The 19,641-nt window shown below is 42.1% G+C and overlaps 1 protein-coding gene across 4 annotated transcripts in view; it reads left to right on the top strand.

Annotated features, from left to right (window-relative positions):
• The window catches only part of ANK3 (ankyrin 3), a 687,858-nt gene that overhangs the window by 562,115 nt on the left and 106,102 nt on the right, over nucleotides 1-19,641 (top strand). For all 4 annotated transcript variants that reach the window (XM_046026934.1, XM_046026935.1, XM_046026933.1 and 1 more), the window contains 3 exons: nucleotides 2,726-2,798; nucleotides 2,964-3,026; nucleotides 15,723-15,776. In XM_046026934.1, the coding sequence (XP_045882890.1) occupies nucleotides 2,726-2,798; nucleotides 2,964-3,026; nucleotides 15,723-15,776 (190 nt within the window). The remainder of the gene's footprint in view (nucleotides 1-2,725; nucleotides 2,799-2,963; nucleotides 3,027-15,722; nucleotides 15,777-19,641) is intronic.

The raw sequence follows: 19,641 nt of genomic DNA, 5'->3' as shown, positions 1-19,641 counted from the left end.
GATCCAGTTTGCCTAATGAAGTACATCAGGTTTCTCCCAAATGAAGTGCTCACAGAGGTGAGAGAAGCGTCCATTGGAATCCCCAAGACTTAGTCCAGCATTGTGGTATTTGAGACCTTCTTTCAAGCCCAGACACCACCTTGCCAGCTGTGCTCTAGCAGTTACGTGTAACCTGGCATGGATGAAGGCTGACAGAGTTCAGGGTGGAGTCCGTGATCTTGAGCTCACTGACTGTAGTGCAGTCTGCACGGCGGGTGGGTCTCTGTGCGGCCCCTTGCTGGGGTCCCAGCAGCCCGTGAGTTCATAAGCAGACACGGGTTTTTAAAAAACCCTAAAAAGATTCGTCTTCCCTGTGAGTATGATGTATGACAAGGCAATTCTGAAAAAGATGCTTGAGTTAGTGACATTGCAATCATGGCAGAGTAGGAAACTGAAGAGCTAGAAGCTGACATGCAAAAGATGAATTCAGCATTTAAATTGCATTGTTTAAAATATTCAGTTCCCTCGTTTACAAAGAACAGAAGACACCTCTCTGTCTCTCTCTCAGATACTGGTTTCTAATACTGTTCTGTAATAAAGGGAATCAGGGCTTCTTCAAGAAATAGCTGAGTCTAGATCTGGGGCAGGATATATGCACGATGACCCTGGAACATCTTATGGTGCCAGAAAGTAAGGGAGTATCTCTCCTGTCAAGTAAGTAAACCAGCATGCGTACACACAGTTATCGGGCTGTGTCGACACAGGAGTCAACTGACCCAGTGGCCAAAGGCGGAACAATTAAGACAGACAGACATATAGATAGTAAAGAAAAGGAAGGAAAGAAGGAAGGAAGAGAGAATTGGAGTGTAGCGCAAAGTATAAAACAAATTTCCGGGTGCCTGGGTGGCTCATTGGGTTAAGTCCCTGCCTTCGGCTCAGGTCGTGATCCTAGGGTCCTGGGATCGAGTCCTGCATGGGGCTTTCTGCCCAGCCGGGAGTGTGCTTCCCCCTCTCTCTCTGCCTGCCTCTCTGCCTACTCATGATCTCTCTCTGTCAAATAAATAAATAAAATCTTAAAAAAAAAATTTCCATGAATCCTAGTGATATAAATAAACAACTGAATAAATAGCAAAGAAGAGGAAAATCAGGCAAAAAAATTTCCAAACAAATTATAAAAAATACTCACCCTCAAGGGAGGTATAGAATGTAATTCCCCCACTGCTTACATGTGGGCTGAGTATAGTGGCTTCCCTACAAAGGAAACAGTATGGAAAGGGACATGGGGGGAAATAGACTAACTGTATGGCAGAGCAACCTAAGGAATACTTCCTCAGCCAGGCAACCATGGCCAACATCAACACTGGTATATCCTGTTGAAAGTATGGAGCCTTGATCCTATGTGATGAAAATAGCACTTTACGTCTGTGGTCTTCCTCTCTGAAACATGTAACCCAGTCTAATCATGAGAAGAACATGAGATGAATCCCAATTGAGGGACATTCTACAAAATACCTGACCAGTTCACTTCTAAACAGTGAAGGTGAGGTGCCTGGGTAGCTCAGTCAGTTAAGTGTCTGGCTTCGACTCACGTCGTGATGCCAGGGTCATGAGTTCAAGTCCCACATCGGGCTCTCTGCTCCGCGGGAGTGGGGAGTCAGCTGCTCTGCCCTTTCCCTCGCTTGTGTGCTTTCTCTCTCTCTCAAGTAAATGAATGGAATCTGTAAACAAAGTGTGAAAGTCATTAGAAGCAAGACAAGTCTGAGAAACTGTCACAACCGTAGGAGCCGAAGGGGGCATGACAGGTAAAGATAATGTGGTATCCTAGATGGGAACCTAGAATAGAAAAGGGACATTTGGTAAAAAATTAAGGAAATCTGAATAAAATATAGACTTTAATTAATAGTAATATGTGAGTACTGATTCATCAATTACGACAAATGTACCATAGTTTTAACAACCGAGCTTTTTTTTTTCCAGTTGCCTTATTTAAGTACTTGTGTTCCCTTTTACCATTAGCATTTCGTATGCTCAGAATAAAGAGGAGTTGTTTTAAGTCTGAAACGTTAAGTCATTAATATTGTTAAAAAGTTGTCAGTGTCCTTTGGATGGATACAAGCTATATAGGTAAAAAGTCACCAAAAAACAAGTAAAAAATTCACTAAGGCCTTTGCTCTGTAATATACAGTTCTTTAAAACTGTGTGAAGGTGAAGATGATCTTGTAAATGCATGACTGAAATATTTTCAGCGTGGCATAGTTGCCAAAATTACATAGTTTATGCAATCTCCATATTTTATATTTATCCTAGGAATTAAAATGTACGTATAGAAGGGGAAGACAGAATTAATGGCTGGCTTGGCACAAGCAATAAAGACAATACTTGCTGTTCATTTGGCTTATCTTCAGCAGAGACTTTTAGTGGAATGAGGTGGCCGTTCCACAGACCATGAAAAAAGTGTAACAATGGACTGGGAGAGGCGATATCTCTCTTCTCTTTCCTTTGAAAGGCCTCATTAGGGACCTAAATCTTTTAAGCTGGTTTGCTTTACCACTAGAATTCTTTCACCTTATCTTCTTAGCAGTATATATGCTGGAGACCTTAATGCTAAGGGAAAATTTTAATGCCATTTTGTATGTGAGAGCTTCATGATATTCAGCACATCAGTCCCATAATAAATACTAATTTAGAAGGAAATGAATAATCTCGTTCCTTAAAGTGACTGCTTTTTTGTTGTTGTTGTTACTAGACTATCATAGAGAAGCACAAAATGAATGTTCCAGAAACGATGAATGAAGTTCTTGATATGTCTGACGATGAAGGTATGAAAACCACATTTGTATTCATAATAGTTAAGAGTGACTGTGTATCTGTTTCCTGAAATGTGTTTATTGCAAAAATGTGTTTAGAAGTGTTAATGTGTTTTGTTGTCATATAAAGAATATGTGACTTTCCACACACTTACATTGTTCACTTAAATCATGCAGTTCGTAAAGCCAACGCCCCTGAAATGCTCAGTGATGGTGAATATATCTCAGATGTTGAAGAAGGTACTTGTAACTTTTTACTGTGATGGAACTTTAACTACCAGCTTTATCTTCCATTTCTTATCTTCAAAATATAACACTTCCTTGAATTACTAACTCTTCACCTAACTTCCAACTATTAATTTATGTACCATTTAAAAGATGTATCTTTGGTATTAGTGGTTGCTTTAAAGCCCCTCTCCTTGAATCCGTTTTCCAACTTGAAAGTACAAGCATCACTAATGATATGGATTGCGTTATATTTGTTTCTATTAAGCAGAAAATTGATTTTTATTGTTTATATTTGAAAATCTAGAAGAGAAAATCTGATTATTGTTTACAGCTAAAATATTTTCCAAAATAAGAGAAGGTATCTTGTATGTAAAGAGCTAAATGCTCGTTGTAAGGCTTACTCTAAGCTTTGTAGTAAAAAAGCAGCTTTTGAACTTGAACCAATAATGAAAACTCAACCTGAACAAAATTGCTTTCAGAATATAAATTTTCAATATTGATCTCTGACAGAGATCAAAATATAAATTCTTATAGCTATACTTCATTTGCTTAAAAGAAACGACTTGTTTTCTGCTCTATTTTAAAAATCAGTACATTTGCCCAGCTCATGGCGTATCGTTATACTAATGAATGATATCTTTAAAAGTTTCATTGGAAAATTAACATTTTTACAGTAAATAAATATTATCAAGGTGGCAAATTTTGGAATTTTGCTGGAGTAAAGAAATGTGTACTTATAGGAGAATTTCCAGCATATTTATGGTTCTTTCTTGCACCACCTGACTCTCCCAAATGACTTCTATCTTCTCGCTCCCTGTATTTGCCACCTCTCGTGTATTTTCCGCACAGAGCAGACTCAATGTTGTTAGTCTTTCTCTGTGTTTAGGTAATCGTCCCTATTTTAATTACTAGTCTCTCCTTTGAGTTGCACTCATTTAAATGAACACCTAAATAGTGGGAAGCCTACAGAATCCAAAGTCCCTTTAACTTTTCTGGCATCCAGTGAGTGCCTCTTGCAAGTGCACTCTGGCTAGGAGAATACATAGCTAGAACAGCTAATGCCTTGATGGTCATTTAGGAACCTGCACCGAGCTGTCTCATTGTTTGTAAATGTTGTTTTCGTAAATGTTAAAGGTGTTTACTCATTTTTCTTTCCTTTTGTCTACATCATCAGCTATGTATTTACTTCTGTTTTATCCCTGATTGGATATTTGTATCATCTTTAATCTTTAATGTGCCTTGCTGTCATACTATATTTTAATGCCTTCTTATGTAAAGTTTGCAGAGTAATCTCTTGTGGGCAGAAGACAAAAGGAAAGTGTTCTCACATTGAGTGTATGCACACAAATCATGTCAAAAATAGATTTTCAAATGCGATTTCATGAAATATGACAATCACAGACCTAAGAATTTGCTAGTTTGGGACAGAATATCCAAAGTAGTTGCATTGATGAGAGGCCAAGTTTGAATGGACCATATAACAGCTTTATATACATGAATAACTGAATGATTTCCCAAAAAGAAAATTTTAATCGTTTCATTGAAGATAATTCATCTAGCCATTTAACTAGAAATGACATTGATTTCTTATGGATTTCTCTGGGCTTGGGAGTTTGAAATTAGTAAGTTTTGATTCTCATTTTATTTGTCTTTCTTTAAACTTTCTGGCCCTTGCCTTATGGGTGTGTCCACAGGCTGTGAGAATCAAATGGCTATTGATTTCATAAAGCTGTAGAATTTAATGTTGGGAGGGGTTCCTAAAAGGTCACTTCAGCCATCTATGCTAGAGTCATCTCTATAAAATCCTCTCTGAGGAGGTCTTTTGCCCAAATGCCTTAATGACAGAAATTCCCTAATTCCCAGCCCACTTACTGTGCTATGAACAGCTCTGACTTTAAAAATTCTTCATTTCGCAATGTGTCCTTCTCAATGATTCAAGCTGCTGCTCATTGATTCGGGCTCTGACACATTTGGCACTGTTTAACACAAAACCTGCCTCTTGTATTTCTCCTGAGTCTGTTTTTCTCAGGGCGTATTACCCCCTCCCTCACCACGGTGGTTCCCTCACCATTGTCTCCTGTGCACATTTCAGGGTGTCAGTTTCTACCTCAGAACTGAACACAGTATTCCAGGTGTAGTCTGATCAGAGCAGAGGAAGGCAGGGCCATTGCTTTGTCCATGGACGATATTACGAATCTCCTATTGAAGATTAAGATGATTCTGAGGTTATAATATCCATTTAATTTGACTCCTATTAATATCACTGTCAGCTGACGTTCCTAAACTGCTTACGTGAGCACCAGTAAGCCACGTCTGCCCTATCATGAATAAACTAGCATTTCTATATTACTCCAAATCCTCCCCCCCCCACAATTTTAATTCTAAAGGGACTCCTACAACTTTAATGATAGCTTTTACTTCTGACTCATTTGCCTTAGAGTCTTGCCAGCACTTTGCTACTTTAGTTGGATTTGGAGCTGCTTCTTTCGGTAAGCCCTCGCAGACTGGGGCAAATGTTTATTTCCACGTAACCACAAGGATGTTGTGAATATCTGTCTCTAATGAACCAGTAAGAGATCACCACACTGGTATCCTAGGGTACGGAGGAGCTCAGCAGCTTTTAAAAGCATATAAAAATGAAAAGCAATATATGCTGCCAGTTTTTCTCAAGAAAGAACAGGGTGCCTGGGTGGCTCAGTGGTTAAGCATCTGCCTTCGGCTCAGGTCATGATCCCAGGGTCCTGGGATCGAGGCCCACATCGGGGTCCCTGCTCAGTGGGAAGCCCATTTCTCCCTCTCACTCTCCCTGCTTGTATTCCCATTCTCACTGTGTCTCTTTCTGTCAAATATATAAATAGGACCTTATAAAAAAAATTGAAAGAAAGAAAGAAAAAGAAGAATGAGTTTGTAATATGGAAAAATATAATTTTAATACCATATTATAAAAATTGAGTAAATATTAAGGGAATGGTACTGAGAGTAGTCTTTCTTGTCCTCCTTTATCTTCTTTACTTTCTCCTTCTCTTTCTTTCGTCTATTAGGAGAAACTAACATAGGTAAAAAATGTTTGCATTAATTTCACACACTAAAAAATCAACAAGTCTAGACAATGTTATCAACTAATGACCTAGAGGAACAATGGAGCCAGGTTACAGAGCAGAAGGAAGGCTGAAGTATCAGCAAAGTAGAACTGTAGAAGGAAAGGCGATAAAGCAGCCTTATCTAAGCCACATATTATCTGGGGGGGGGTTAAACAGAGCTCCGAGAGGGCCAGACTCATCCACAGATATCTTAATGCCCCACTTGTCTTCTTTCCCAAAAAGTATGTCTCATACATGTCAAATTAATATCCGTACAAAATTAATGTTGGTTCTGGTGCCAGTTACATTCTTATGTTTTGCAATTCACTTTGCAATTTAAAAGAAAGAAAGATGAAGAAGGGAGGGAGGAAAGAGAAAGAAGAGAGAGAGGAAAGAAGAAAAGAAAGAACAAAATTGAGGTGAGGGTTCCATCTGTCTTCTATTTTGAGTCCCCCTCCCAAGAGATTTTTAGAGTTGGTTTGGTTCAATGCTGACTTTAAAAGATATATTTTGTAATTTTTTTTGTATATTTTGTAAATTTTTAAATAACGTAGAACATGTTTTAGCTTGCAGAATTCTAAGAGGTGGCGTTATAGTGACAGATTTAAAATATGGGAAATGGAATTAAGCCATGGGAAGTAAAAACCAAAGATAGCTCTGAGAAATAAGACTCTACTGAACAGGGTTGGGAGACAACTGGGTGAGACTGAGAATTATTTAATTCTCAGCTACTCACAATTTGATAAGGCTACAAAATCTCACTCAGGATCAAATGCAGACAATGCTGTTAAAAGGAAAAAAAAGTAAGAGGCTAAGTACACACGAAATAGTTACCAGGTAGAGGTTTGGGGTGCCTGTGTGGCTCAGTGGGTTAAGCCTCTGCCTTCGGCTGCATCGGGCTCTCTGCTCAGCAGGAAGCCTGCTTCCCCCCTTCTCTGCCTGCCTCGTTGCCTACTTGTGATCTTTTTCTCTCTGTGTCAAATAAATAAATGAAATCTTTAAAAAAATCAGATAGGTAGAGGTTTGAGCTATAATAAAGCAATAAAATTTCACCAAACGTTAGAATGGTGTGAGGCACGAGGAGAGTCGTGCTCAGTCACCTTTGTGCCAAATTCAGTGCCCAGTGAACTGACCTGGCATCATGTAGCCCACGCTGTCCACTATGCTGATGAGGTAGCAAAGCCCAAATAAATGTTGAGTAGCTTACCCAACCAGGTTAGCAGCAGAGCTGAACAGGAAGACAGATCGGACAGTCTGGGTCTAGCCCTTCTCTTTCGTTGCTACTCTAACGTGATCTGTTCTCTTATATACAGAACCCAAGAATATATTGTTTTTTAAGCTTTAAAAAAGGGAAAGTTTAGGAAAAGGAGCAGATCATGCTCTTGGAAATTATCACAAGATAATAATTATCTTTTAATGACCTTGATAAGACTATGGTAGAAATAGTATACTTTTTTCTGACCATCTTGGTAAAAGAAATATGCAGACCAAGATGCAAATTCCAGGAAAATAAATATAAACATAATTTAGAATAGATCTTAAGAACCCAAAGTAAGTAGTTTTAGTAAACATATCTGAGTCTTCTCAATTAGGAAAGAATAAGTAGAATTTGAATGGCATAATCTAAAACTCAAAAAAAAAAATAGGGGAAATTACTTTGGGAGACATGAAAATGGGCATCAAGGAAACTACCAGGAAGATGTACTTTTAGGACCCCTTCTCACAAATGCCTAGGACTATCCTGCTCCTAATCCCCTGGGCATGCTAATAAATAAATCAGGCTAGAAGGTGTTTAGCTTTCTAGGTCTGGAAGGAAGCCTTGAATACTAGCCTGCCCCAGGTGGTCCGGGAGCGGCTGTAGTTTTGCAGAAATTGTTCTTCACCTGAAAAGTTATCATTTTGCAAATACCTGTTCAGTCATAACATCTAGCCTTTTGCCTGATATGTCTCTGATTACAATTGACCTTCCGAATAGACATTACCTAATTACATGCTTCTCTCAATGATAAAGTGAAAATGAAATGCCAGAAGCAGAGACCAAGAGCCTAGCACAGTGCCTGGTACACAGGAGATCCTCATTGTGTTTAGGCGATTCCGTTGCAGTGGAGGGAGACTCAAGGAAAAGCACGTTTTACCAGTTTCTGAGAAGAGGCAGATTAGAGAAAATTTGCTTGCCATGTCCATCTTCCTTCCAATAGACACCTTCCCACTGAGACAGACCTAGACTGTGGATTGCATCAATAAACAGCTTTATTATGACTCTCCTAAGGTGTATCCATGTCTCAAAGACTAGTTCACGAATTTAAAAGAATTTCCAACAGAAGAAAAAGATCAGTGAACTGGGGCAGAGCCCTTTATCCTAAAACACAGTCCATCCTCTCCTTGCTATCCTGTCTTTGGTTTTGGAATTGTTGAGTGATTTTGATCCACGCTGTCCACCTACCCAGCACATACCTGCCGTTTCCCTCTAGAGTCTCGCAGACATCTCGTCATGCCCTGAGCCCCGGCTCCAAACAGTGTCTCCCTCCAGGCTCCTCATCCTAGTGAGTGGCTCCGTCACAAAAGCCAGCCCCGAGGTTATGTGTAATCTCCCTTTTCTTAGCACTCATGTTCAGTCTTCCAGAACTCATCTCACATCCCCCTTCTCTGCCTCCCCACGCCCCACTGCCACCGCCCAAGCCAGTCCCACCTGCGGACTCCTTATGGTTCTGCCCTGGACCGCTGCGGGAGCTTCTGCACTCTGTCCACTTCTTTCTCTGCAGACTCGGATTTCTACCCGGCATCCCAGCGGTCTTTTACAAATATTGGATCATATCATCCCATTTCCAAGCTTAAAACCCCCCAAAGCTTAGAGTCCTGTTTTTTAAAATTCCTTCATGGTGTTGCCTATAAGCGTAGCTCCTTCCTTTTCATTTCACTGTGATATTCTGTTGTCCGCCTCTACCAGAAGTAAGTTATCCGTGCCACTTGGACATGGAAATGTAGCTGGTTTCCACTTTGGGGCTCCTGCAGACGAAGCGGCTACAAACCTTCTATCTGCCCCAAGTACATGTATGCCTATATTTCTATAGGGTACACACCAAAGACTGTAGTCACTGGGTTGTAGATCATGCAGAGACAACAGAACTCATCAAAACTCGGTAACACTAAACTAGGATTATAAAATTAGATAGTGAGGCTATAAAAGAAGGGCAAAGGGAAGAATGTCATTAAGTGATTACTGTGAGGGAGGGAGGAGGACGCTGTGATTGGGATGGGATGAGGGAGGCTTCTATGGTGATGTTCTAGTTCTTGACCTGGATGCTGTTTATTTTGTAAGTTTGTGAAAACGTACTTTTACATTTTCTGTACTCATCTGTGTGGTTGCTATATTTCATGATAAAAGTAGCCACTCCCTCCAAATAACATAGAGTGTAAATACTGAACTAAGATAAAAACCTCCTGAGGCTTTATGTCACACTTGGCTTAAAAGTCTGGCCCTTCCATGGTTGGTAGGTTCTGTGTGATGTGGCTCTGGCTACTGATTTTCCACTGTCCTCTCTGTCCACGCTTTTTAATTTCATCCTAATACTCATCTTGAGGTACTAGCCATTAATTTCCAAGAGTAGCACGTTTTTTTTCTGTAACGGGTCAATGGTAAATATTTTCAGATTTTCACACCATGTAGTTCTCCAGCCCAACTGTTCAACTCTGCCTTTGTGATATAACAGCAGCACGAGACAAGACCTGAACAAATGGGCTCGGCTGTGTGACAGTCATTGATTTAAGGGACTCCTGGGTGGCTCAGTCGGTTAAGTGTGTGCCTTTGGCTCGGGTCATGATTCCAGGGTCCTGGGATCGAGCCCCGAATCAGGCTCCCTGCTCAGCAGGAAACCTGCTTCTCCCTCTGTCCCTCACCCTGCTTGTGTGCTAGCTCACTCTCTCTCTCTCTCTCTGTCAAATAAATAAATTAAATCTTTAAAAAATAATAAAATAAAATAAAACAAGTTGGCTTAAAAAGTTGGTGGGAGGCGGATTCAGCCCACAGACTGCAGTTTGCCAATTTGTGATTAATTTTGTTCATTTTCTTTTAAAGTAGACTGATAGCTCTGCCTTTATCCCTGTCACGGTATTTAGGATGTATACAAATACCACTCTCCCATGGGCGAGTGTATCCACAGGTTTAAATCCACACATTTACTTGTGTCTGTCCCCTGACGGGATTCCATATAAATGAACTCTTAAAACATCGTAAACAAGGTACATACCCTTTATTGAGCCCTTTCTCTGTGCCAGGCATGAATCTATCTACATTTCCTGCATTATGTCATTTGACCTTCACAGTGAGCTCTGAGTTAGAGCCATCGAAAATGTATGCCCATTTTATAGATGTGAAAAATTAGTTCCAGCAAGGTTAAAGGACCTTGATCAAGATTACGCAGATCGGTGCCAGGGATTATGCGCAAATCCCTGCCCTTAACCTTTGCTCTGGCCTCTCTGGTGCCTGGTAATTTAGATAATTTAGTCTCACAGAGGTTAGATTGTTGCAAGTTTTAAATGAGATCCTATATAGGGGGTTTAGCCCAGAGAGCTCAGTGAAGTTACAAGGTACCTTATCTTCCTGAATTTTTTCCAAATAGTCGAGAGAATTATTGTTACTATTATCACTCCAATCTACATTTATTCTCCACCTAAAGCCCTGACATAAAGTCCTGTTAGTTCTAATTTACATTAAGGAATTGAGGCTCAATGGGTTTAAGATATTTGCTGCCCAGGTTCACCTCGTCAAGGCAACTGGAATTTGAATTAGGTTTCTCACTCCAACTTTTCTACTTAAAGGAGATGCGGTAAAGAAGAATAAATAAAAGTGACAAGGAAATTCAGAAAAAGGGGAGATTACTGAAGGCCTCAGAAAGGATGTATTGCAAGGAATAGATAGAACGTGGAGAAGCCAAGATTTGGGAAGGTGGAAAGAAGTGTTCCAAGTTCAGAAAGTGTCAGAGATGGGGTGCCTGGTAGGCTCCGTGGAGAGCATGTGACTCTTGATCTCGCAGTCATGAGTTTGAGCTCCACTCCCGGTGGGGTATAAAGGTTACTTACATAAATAAAACTTCAAAGGGAGAGAGACAGACAGACAGAAAAGCAGGTGACCCCGCAGAAGTGCTCGGCACACAGGAGCTGGAAAAACTGAGCACCACCCTGAATGGGGACCCCAGGAAAGGGCATAGGAAGGATGAGAAGCGGTTCTAGAAAAGTCTGGGAACACTGACACGTACAGAGGAAGAGGAATGGCAAAGGACATGGAGGGGGAGTGGTGAACAATAGAGGAAGAAAACCAGAAAGAAGAGTGGGTTCTAGCAGAAGCCAGGGGAGGAGCCCTGACAGGGTCCAGTCAGCGGAGCGCAGGCGGTCTGCACTCCCTGGTGATCTTGGGAAGCTGCCACGTCCATGACGTGATGGAGACATAGACATAGAATAGAGCAGTTCTCATTGTAGTCTGTGTGTGTGTGTGTGTGCGTGTATGTGTGTGTTTTCCCCAAGAAGCTGTGACAGAATGAGTAGCTAGAGCAGTTGGGGGGGATAAATGGACACAGGGATTGTCTTAAGGGATTGCAGGGAATGAAGCATGTTTATTGATGAAGGACAATACGTGGTTTTTCCATTTGCCCAAAACAATCATAATTTGAATATGCTTCCTCCCCCCACCCCTCACCCTCCAGTTATTTTCATGCCTGCCCCCCTACCTGGAGGTCTGACCTGCTTCATGTGGAAGTGGGTCCTAGTCTGACCACCCCTAACCCTTTCCCTTCACGTTGGGATTCTTGCTGCAGGGAGAAGACAGTGGAGCATCAGCACTGGGGATGAGTGGAGATGGGGGTGGCAGGGGAGTGCGAGGGCCAGGAACAGGAGGGGTCAGAGAAGCAGGGAAGACGTTGCAGAAGGAAGGGGTGGTGTGACCCGCTAGGCCAGAACCACAGGGAGGCTAACTGGCAGCAGAGCCCCCCCCCGTCTTCACCTAGTAAGCACACATCTTTTAGGTAGAGGTAGGTAACGTAGCAAACCAACAAGCGCATGTTTGTTGGCTACACAAGGAAAGGCAACTTGGGTATAACATTAGGAAGAGGCCAAATGCTTGCCCACAGAAGCCCGTGGGATCCTGATATTCCTGCACACCCAGGGGTGGGGAACATCTTCTTGCTGAGCACACACCATCCTTATATGCATGTGTAAGGAGGAGCCGAGGCTAACGAGGTCTGGATTTGGGGTTGAAGCTAGACAAAAGTAGCTAACAGTGAATAATTAGAAGAATTAATGAGCACACTACTGCCTTGAATTAAGCTACCCCATTTCTCTTTCAGTAAGAACCACCATGTCAGTGCCTGATCTCCCAGGGCTGGCCTGTGGCTGGTAGTGCATTCGTTGTCTAGTCTATTTCAGGAGTGGCACAGATTTTAGATAAGGAGAACAGTGTGCATAACTTTGTCCTCTTTCTACCTGCGTTCTGTCTGGAGTCTCAGGTGTTCATGTGACCAAGTCAGGGTAATCTGACTTAGATGCCCGAGGGCAATTTCTGGATGAGGGTGAAGGTGTATTGATAAGAATGATAAGAATATGAAAAAGTTATAGCATCTGTCCCAACATTGTCTTTTTCTACCTCTTCACAGGAAGGACACTGAAATCGTTTTCCTTTCTGGGATGAGTTTGTTTATTAACCCAACCAAGATCCCAGGGGACATTTTCCATTGCTACATCTGGAAGAGTTCCAAGCCTGAGTCATGCATGCTTATTTAGAAACTATATCTAGCCTGGATTAAGGAGCAGTTTAAAAACTGTGATCCCATTTTTTAAAAAGAAGCACATCTAGCCACAAAGACTAGAATAAATGTTCGAGAGTAAAGAATCAAATGGACTTTGTTTGCTCTTAAAAAAAAAAAATCTAGCCCGAGCAGAAAGAGGCATTTGTTCTGTGGGAGAACAGCAACTTGTCCACGTTGGTTACGAGATGGGCAAACTTTGCCAGTCCAGTCCGATTCCTTTTGGCCATGCAGGAGGGCTGGCTCTTGGGAGCCCCTAGAGGGAAGGGGAGGGGGGAAGGGAGAGCATGGGCTATGGCCTCCCGCATGAGGTGCTTACAACCCTTACTGACACATACTTCCTTAGCCTCCTTAAGACCACCCATCTCACCCACGGCTCATCTATTTCCTCAACTTACCCCATTGTTCTCATTGAGAAGGGAAGCAAGAAAACACTATATTCCAGAATGTAGTTAGCGAGCTGTTGGAAAGAACCACCGCTGTCAGGAGGAGCTAGAAAACAGCAGGTTCTTCTGAAGGCCTCGTATCTGTTCCTTCCTGGCTGAGGGAGCTTGCTTCCTCCTTCACCTGGCCCCAGGGTGGGGGGATGGGCAGCCTTGCTCTGAGCCTCCACTCTCCCAGAAGGCCGCCCTGGGCCTCCAGCCCGACACTAAAGAGCCTGTGCTACACGCAGGAACTCTTGAACGAGGTGGTGCAATTCCGTCAGCCGCCAGTCACCTCCTCCTTTGATCAGTCCCTCAGACGGCCGCAGGAAACCTTGCTTAATCCGAGCTCTTGCTCCAAACTGCAGTACGTGCAGATCTGGAATCTGAGGAGCTTTGTTTGTGCAACTGTAGGGCAGAATCAGACCCTTAGAACAGAGGTCCGAGAGCGTCAGGCTGGTAAGGTGACCGTGCTCCCCGTCTATCCAGTTCCCGCTCCCTCGCTTTTCTGAGAATCAAAGTACCGGGGCATGGAGGGAGAAGACTCACGAATAAACACTGTTGTGTGGGTTCTCCAGGCTGGAAATGTATCATCTAAACATTAGGGGAGAGAGACATCTTTTGACGAATGCTTTGAATTGATGGAAAATGTTTTCAGAGTTATCTGTATTTTTATGTCCCTGATTTGAACCTTCAAAAAATAAAATGTGCTGAGTCTTATTTGTCTCTTCTCTAAACGGGTTCATTATACCACATGGAACTGCCAAGAAGATGAAAAGACATAACACACCAAAGCATTTAGAACGGCGACCAGCATAGAGCAGGTGCTCAATAGGCGGCAGCTGTTAGACAGAGGCAACTCTCTGTGGATTCTGCTTCTTGCGGGATTAGAATTGGGTGGAAGAACGTGAGAGGAAGAGGGAGAGCTTTGAAGGTTTAGGTCTTCAGTGAGTGTGTGTATGTGCGCACGCGCGTGTGTGTGTGTACTATATATGTATATACATAGATATCTATGGGTCAAAAAAATCAAAGTGTTTTCACCCACTGACAGACATATGTCGCTTGTCACTGGGATGGTAGTTGTTATACTAGAAAACAGCTTCTCTATAAACATGGCCCGGCATGGCCCTCACTTCCCACAGCTCAGTTGCCTGTCACTTTAGGAAAGCTGGCTGCTTGCCGTTCTCAAGATAGTCCCATTCTTTCCTTCTCGTGCCACGTCCTGTGGCTGGCTGGGGATGGCTCACTTCCCGCTTCCACTCCTCTCTGCCTGTCTTAACTCACCCACTCTGTTCAACATCTGCCCCACCGCCTCGATCGAAAGGGATGCCCTCTTCCTGGGAGCTCTTGCATACTTCTGTGATTTCTCTTACATATCCCGTGGCACGAGGGTGGTGGCCAAGACCTTGGGCTTTCCCAGACTCTACCACCGACGAGGCACGTGAGCTCTGAACAATGACTGAACCTCTCTGAATCTGTGTCTTCGTCTAGAAAAGGGAAACGAGGGTACTTGCTCCCTGGGGTTGAAGAGTGAACGAGATGTATATAGAAAGTGCTCGGCACAGTGTCTCACACATGCCAAGCATTAAGCAAATCATAACCAGCAGGAGACATAGTACAGTATATCAGTGTTTGTGTCCTGGTCTTTACTGGAGACAAAATGCGTCTAAGGCAATCGTCGGCTGTACTCGGAGCAGAGCCTAGTCCAGTGCCCTACTGTCTCACTGCTCGAAGTGTGGGTTGCAATCCCCTGGGAGCTCATCCCACGCAGAGAATCTCAGGGCCGGCCTCAGACCCGTGGAGTCAGCGTCTATGGTTTAACAGGGTTCTCAGATGACACAAGCGTACGCCTGGAAATTTAGAAATCGTGTGCTCCATTCGCTGAATTCAGTTTCTGAAGTGATTTTAATTATTCTTGTAATTCCTACCAGGAAAATAGATACTTAATTCCCTCAAATCAACACTGCCATTAGATAACTGTCACTTACTTGTAAGGATCCCGTAAGCCAATGCTTATCACAGTGTGGTTCTTGGACCCGAAGCAGCAGACTCCCTTGGGAACCTGTAGAAATACAAATTTTTAGGGGATTTTAATGCAACATCCAGGTTCAGAACCAGCACTTTAGAACAATGGGTAGTTATTAGAAGTGCAAATAATGTGCATCTCCTTCCTGCCTTGTGGTCTTATTCCTGCTGTTCATTGCTTAAATAGTGAGGTCAAACCGCGCAAAGAATTGAGTTTCCTCTCCATGTTTGCTAAGTATTTGCTGGTGCACATACACACCTTAGCACGTCCTGGCAGACCTGTGTAAGTCAAACACTTGACCTGGTGTACGGAACACAGCCTGTATGACTTCTCTGCAGTCCCTCTATCTTGTTTTATTTTGTTAATTATATTCATTTTTTGAATAGGTGATAGGTGCACATGGTATAGAATTCCCAAGGTACAAGAGTTTACAGTGAAAAGTAAGTCTCCCTCCTTCTCCTCACTCCAGTAATGTAGTTGCTGCCTCCAAAGGCAATCACTGAATTTTCACTGCACACGTTTATTGAGCATCTACCATGTGCTGGGCACTGTTCTGGGCACTAGATCTGGAACCAAACAGACAAAAACCTCAGCCCTCACGGAGCTCACATTTGGGTCACCATGGAGCTTACCTTTCTTAAAGTATTTGTTCGACAACATCGCATATGACAGTATGTAGAGGCGGGGCTCTGTAGTCACACCAACTGATTTTGATTCCATTCTTACCCAGTTTCTGAGTGATCCTGGGTTATCTTCCACTCTGAACTGGATTTTCTTTATACTGAAATCGAGACAATTCTATTTCAGAAGGTTCTTCCAAGAATCGTATCAGATAAGACTTACAAAGCACCACGCCGTGCCCAGAACATTGTAAATGCTCAGTAGATTCTGGTGATGATTATAATGGTGTGCTCTCATCCTGCTGTTCTGTAATGTAGACTAGAAATGCTTGAAGGATTTACTTTCCCAGCCATTTTTATTCCCTTTGCTGTGTGGTGGTCAAACAATCACTTTTTTCAGAACAAGCACACTAAATGGAACTAAGTTTCAATCATTAACTATTTGTCTATAAGACTATTTGCTGAGTTCTAGTAAGAAAGCAATGCTTAATAAATCACTAGAGTTTAGATCCTATGTTCCTCTGTATTCTTTCTAATCTAGCCTTTTTTAAAAAAAATCCTGCATAATTTGAAGGTTTTCTACTATTAATTCGTTTGAAGGTGTAATGTATTTTTAACTGCGACTCCATAATGTTACAAAGTATATACCTTGGGAAGAAGATTGTGCATTTTGTAGCAGAGGAATAAAGCACTTTTGAGCAAAGTTTCAGAAAATATAACTTGGTATGGTTACATTATGGAACTTTCTTTATGATTCTTGCCTCCAGACAGAGGGGAAAACAACTTTCAACCCCTAGGAAAGCAACAGAAGTATTCCTTGGTGATGATGGAAAACATTAGAAAAAAACGACATGCAAAAAAGAAAGTACTCCTAGGGCATGAAAACGCTTTTAAATATTAGCCGAGAACAGTTTCCTCTGTTGAGCATAAAGAGGCTTATCAGTGGGCACAATGAAAGATCACGGGGAAGCTGGGTTAGGTACATTCCACCACATCTTGACAACTGGCCGTTGACACAGAATGTAAAAAGGAATGAGGGCTGGGATCCCTCTACAGCAGGCAATGCTTGGTCTTGGGGTTTTGAGTTCGAGCCCCATATTGAGTGTAGAGATTACTTTAAAATCTAAAAATAAGTAAGTACAAAGGACCTAGGGCATAGCTATCTGACCAGCGACAGTCCTGATAATCATTTCATATATTCTCTTTCTTTGTCTCCTTTGTTCTTGATTCTATTTTGCGTGATTTCCTGTTAGTCAAAGGGTATGGATCTTCGAAAGGTTGATTGTGGTACGAGAAATCTCTTACCCTAGTCACGATAGGAGGACCAGGAAGAGGGATAGCTGGAAAATTGAAGTGAAATGACTCTGAACAGTTTTATTATTTGGTGAATGGAGGGATCAAGGTAGACTGGGGTGTTTTGTGTTCTCCTTTAAACAGTTTCCAGCGTCTGGTACTTTATTATCAGAAATGGATTAACAGTGAGAACGGCAGTGCTCGTGATTTTAAGAGACATAAAGTCAATACTAAATAGATGAGGCTTCCGTAGTGGCACTCACTGGGGTACTCTTCCTGGGCTTGTTCTGCACTAATCAGGTAGCACTCTGCAGAGCTCACTCTTAATTCACTGGGGCATGCATTAAGCAATCAGCACATGACCTCTTTGGCCTGCTTTTAGACCTTGTCATTTCTCATTCCTCTCTGTTCCCACTACTCACTGCGCTGCGATGACACACCTCTAAACGCAGTGGATTAATCTATTATTATCTCCCACGGTTGTGTGAGTTAACTGGGTTCAGCTGGATTCTTGAGCTCTTTGCTGAGATTACAGTCGGGTAGCAGCTGGGATGGGAGTAATATGGCAGAATGTTCGATGTGATATCTTCAGTTAGAGGTCTGTCAGCCTCACTCGGACGGCCCTGAAACAGCTGAGGGGGAGCCGGACATCTCTCTCTTTCCACGCAGCCTCTCCATATGGCTCCTTTGGCCTTCTTTACAGCATGGAGGTTCATGGTAGTCAAGTATCTTCATGGGGACTGGCTTCCCCCAAACTAGTGTTTGAAAGAGAACCGAGGAGAAACTGCAAGATTTCTTGGAACCAACGCTGAAAAGTCACACAAAATCACTTCCCCTGCATTTTATTGTTCAAAAATTGAACCAGCCCACATTTAATTAAAGAGATGTGGTTCGTGGTGGGGGTGGGGCTGGGGAGAAAGTTTCTTTAAACACTAGCTACCACAGCCTCTTCACCACAAAATGCTCAGAGTTATCTAGAACACAACTGTTATAATACTCCACCAAACACTTCTCAGAAATATAAACCCACACAAGTGCTTCTTAGTGAGAATGTGTGGTTCTTGTTTATATATAAGCATAATATTATATTAAACAATATATTATATACAATATATTAAACAATTATATATAAACATATATATACAATATGTAATATTTTAACTAAATATATATGATATTGTATCAGAGTTGTCCAGTCATAGAATTATCTTTGTTGGCTTACCTACCTTTGGGCCTATTGGTGAGAAGCTACTACTAATAAAATATTTTTGAGTTACAGCATGGATTAGAGGCTGTTAACAAGCTGCACAACATAATTCATGTCATTCCTTTCTAATTTTTGGTGTAATAGTGTGTTGTGCTCTACAAAATTATAGAATATTTTGTTTATTGAAAGGAGAGTGAGAGTTGGTCTATTATTATTCAGTCTGTCAGTCAGTCAACAAATATTTATTGAGTAGCTGTGAGCCAGGCCTTGCATTAGGCATTGTAGGCAATGGAGAGCAGAGACATTTGCTGCCATGGCTGGATTTTGCCTTTACCAGTATCAACAGTAGCAACTGAAATTCTAACTGTATGAGTTACAGAATAACACCTGTATTAAAGTGTTACAGAATAACACCAACCGTGCTGAAGAAGCCCTTATTCTATGCATTATTTCACTGAATCTCTGGAGAGGACTGAGCTTAGAGGCCGAGTTATTATCCCAGTTTCAGAGAGGTGGGAACTGTGACTCAGAGTAAACAGTGTTCCGAAAGTCACTTAACTGGTCACTAATGAAGCCAGGATTTGAATCAAGAGCACCAATTATGCAGAATGGCCTTAAAATACTAACATTGCCTGGGTTTCTGCTTTCCATGCCTTGTAAGAAATGTCTTCACCATGTCATGAGGCTATTTTAATTAATCTTTGGCCAACTATTTTGACAGCTCTCACCCCCATTTCAACTCTGGGCATCTTTTGGTTTCACGGTGACCATTTCAGAAGTCTAGAAGGATGGGTAAAGAAGAATAGAAACTTAACTTTATTAACAGTTTCCTATGTCCCAGTCATCAACTTGGCATGCCGGAGAGTGCTAAGTTGCTGCGGCCGCCAGTAGAGGCAGAGAAAAGCACAACCACCAGCCTCTTTGTGTTTTTTCTCCCCTATCTCCTTCCTCACCTTCCCTCTGGCAACCACCAGTTTGTTCTCTGTGTTTAAGTCTGGTTTTCTTTGTTTTGTTTTGTTTTTGTTTTTACCATCCTCTTTAATGAAAGCGATGATGAAATCCAAAAGTATGCGGCACTTGCAATATGCCAGGTTCAGGAAGAATTTGGTTCCTAATCTAGCGTGGATCTCACCCTCCAGTGGGAGAGACTAAACAGACATTTTCCCTGATAGGACGCTCTGATAA

The sequence above is a fragment of the Meles meles genome, chromosome 13, assembly GCF_922984935.1.
Source record: "Meles meles chromosome 13, mMelMel3.1 paternal haplotype, whole genome shotgun sequence".
Classification (NCBI taxonomy): Eukaryota; Metazoa; Chordata; class Mammalia; order Carnivora; family Mustelidae; genus Meles; species Meles meles.
The sequence above is the reverse complement of the archived record's forward strand: the minus strand, read 5'-3'. Positions and strand labels throughout refer to the sequence as shown.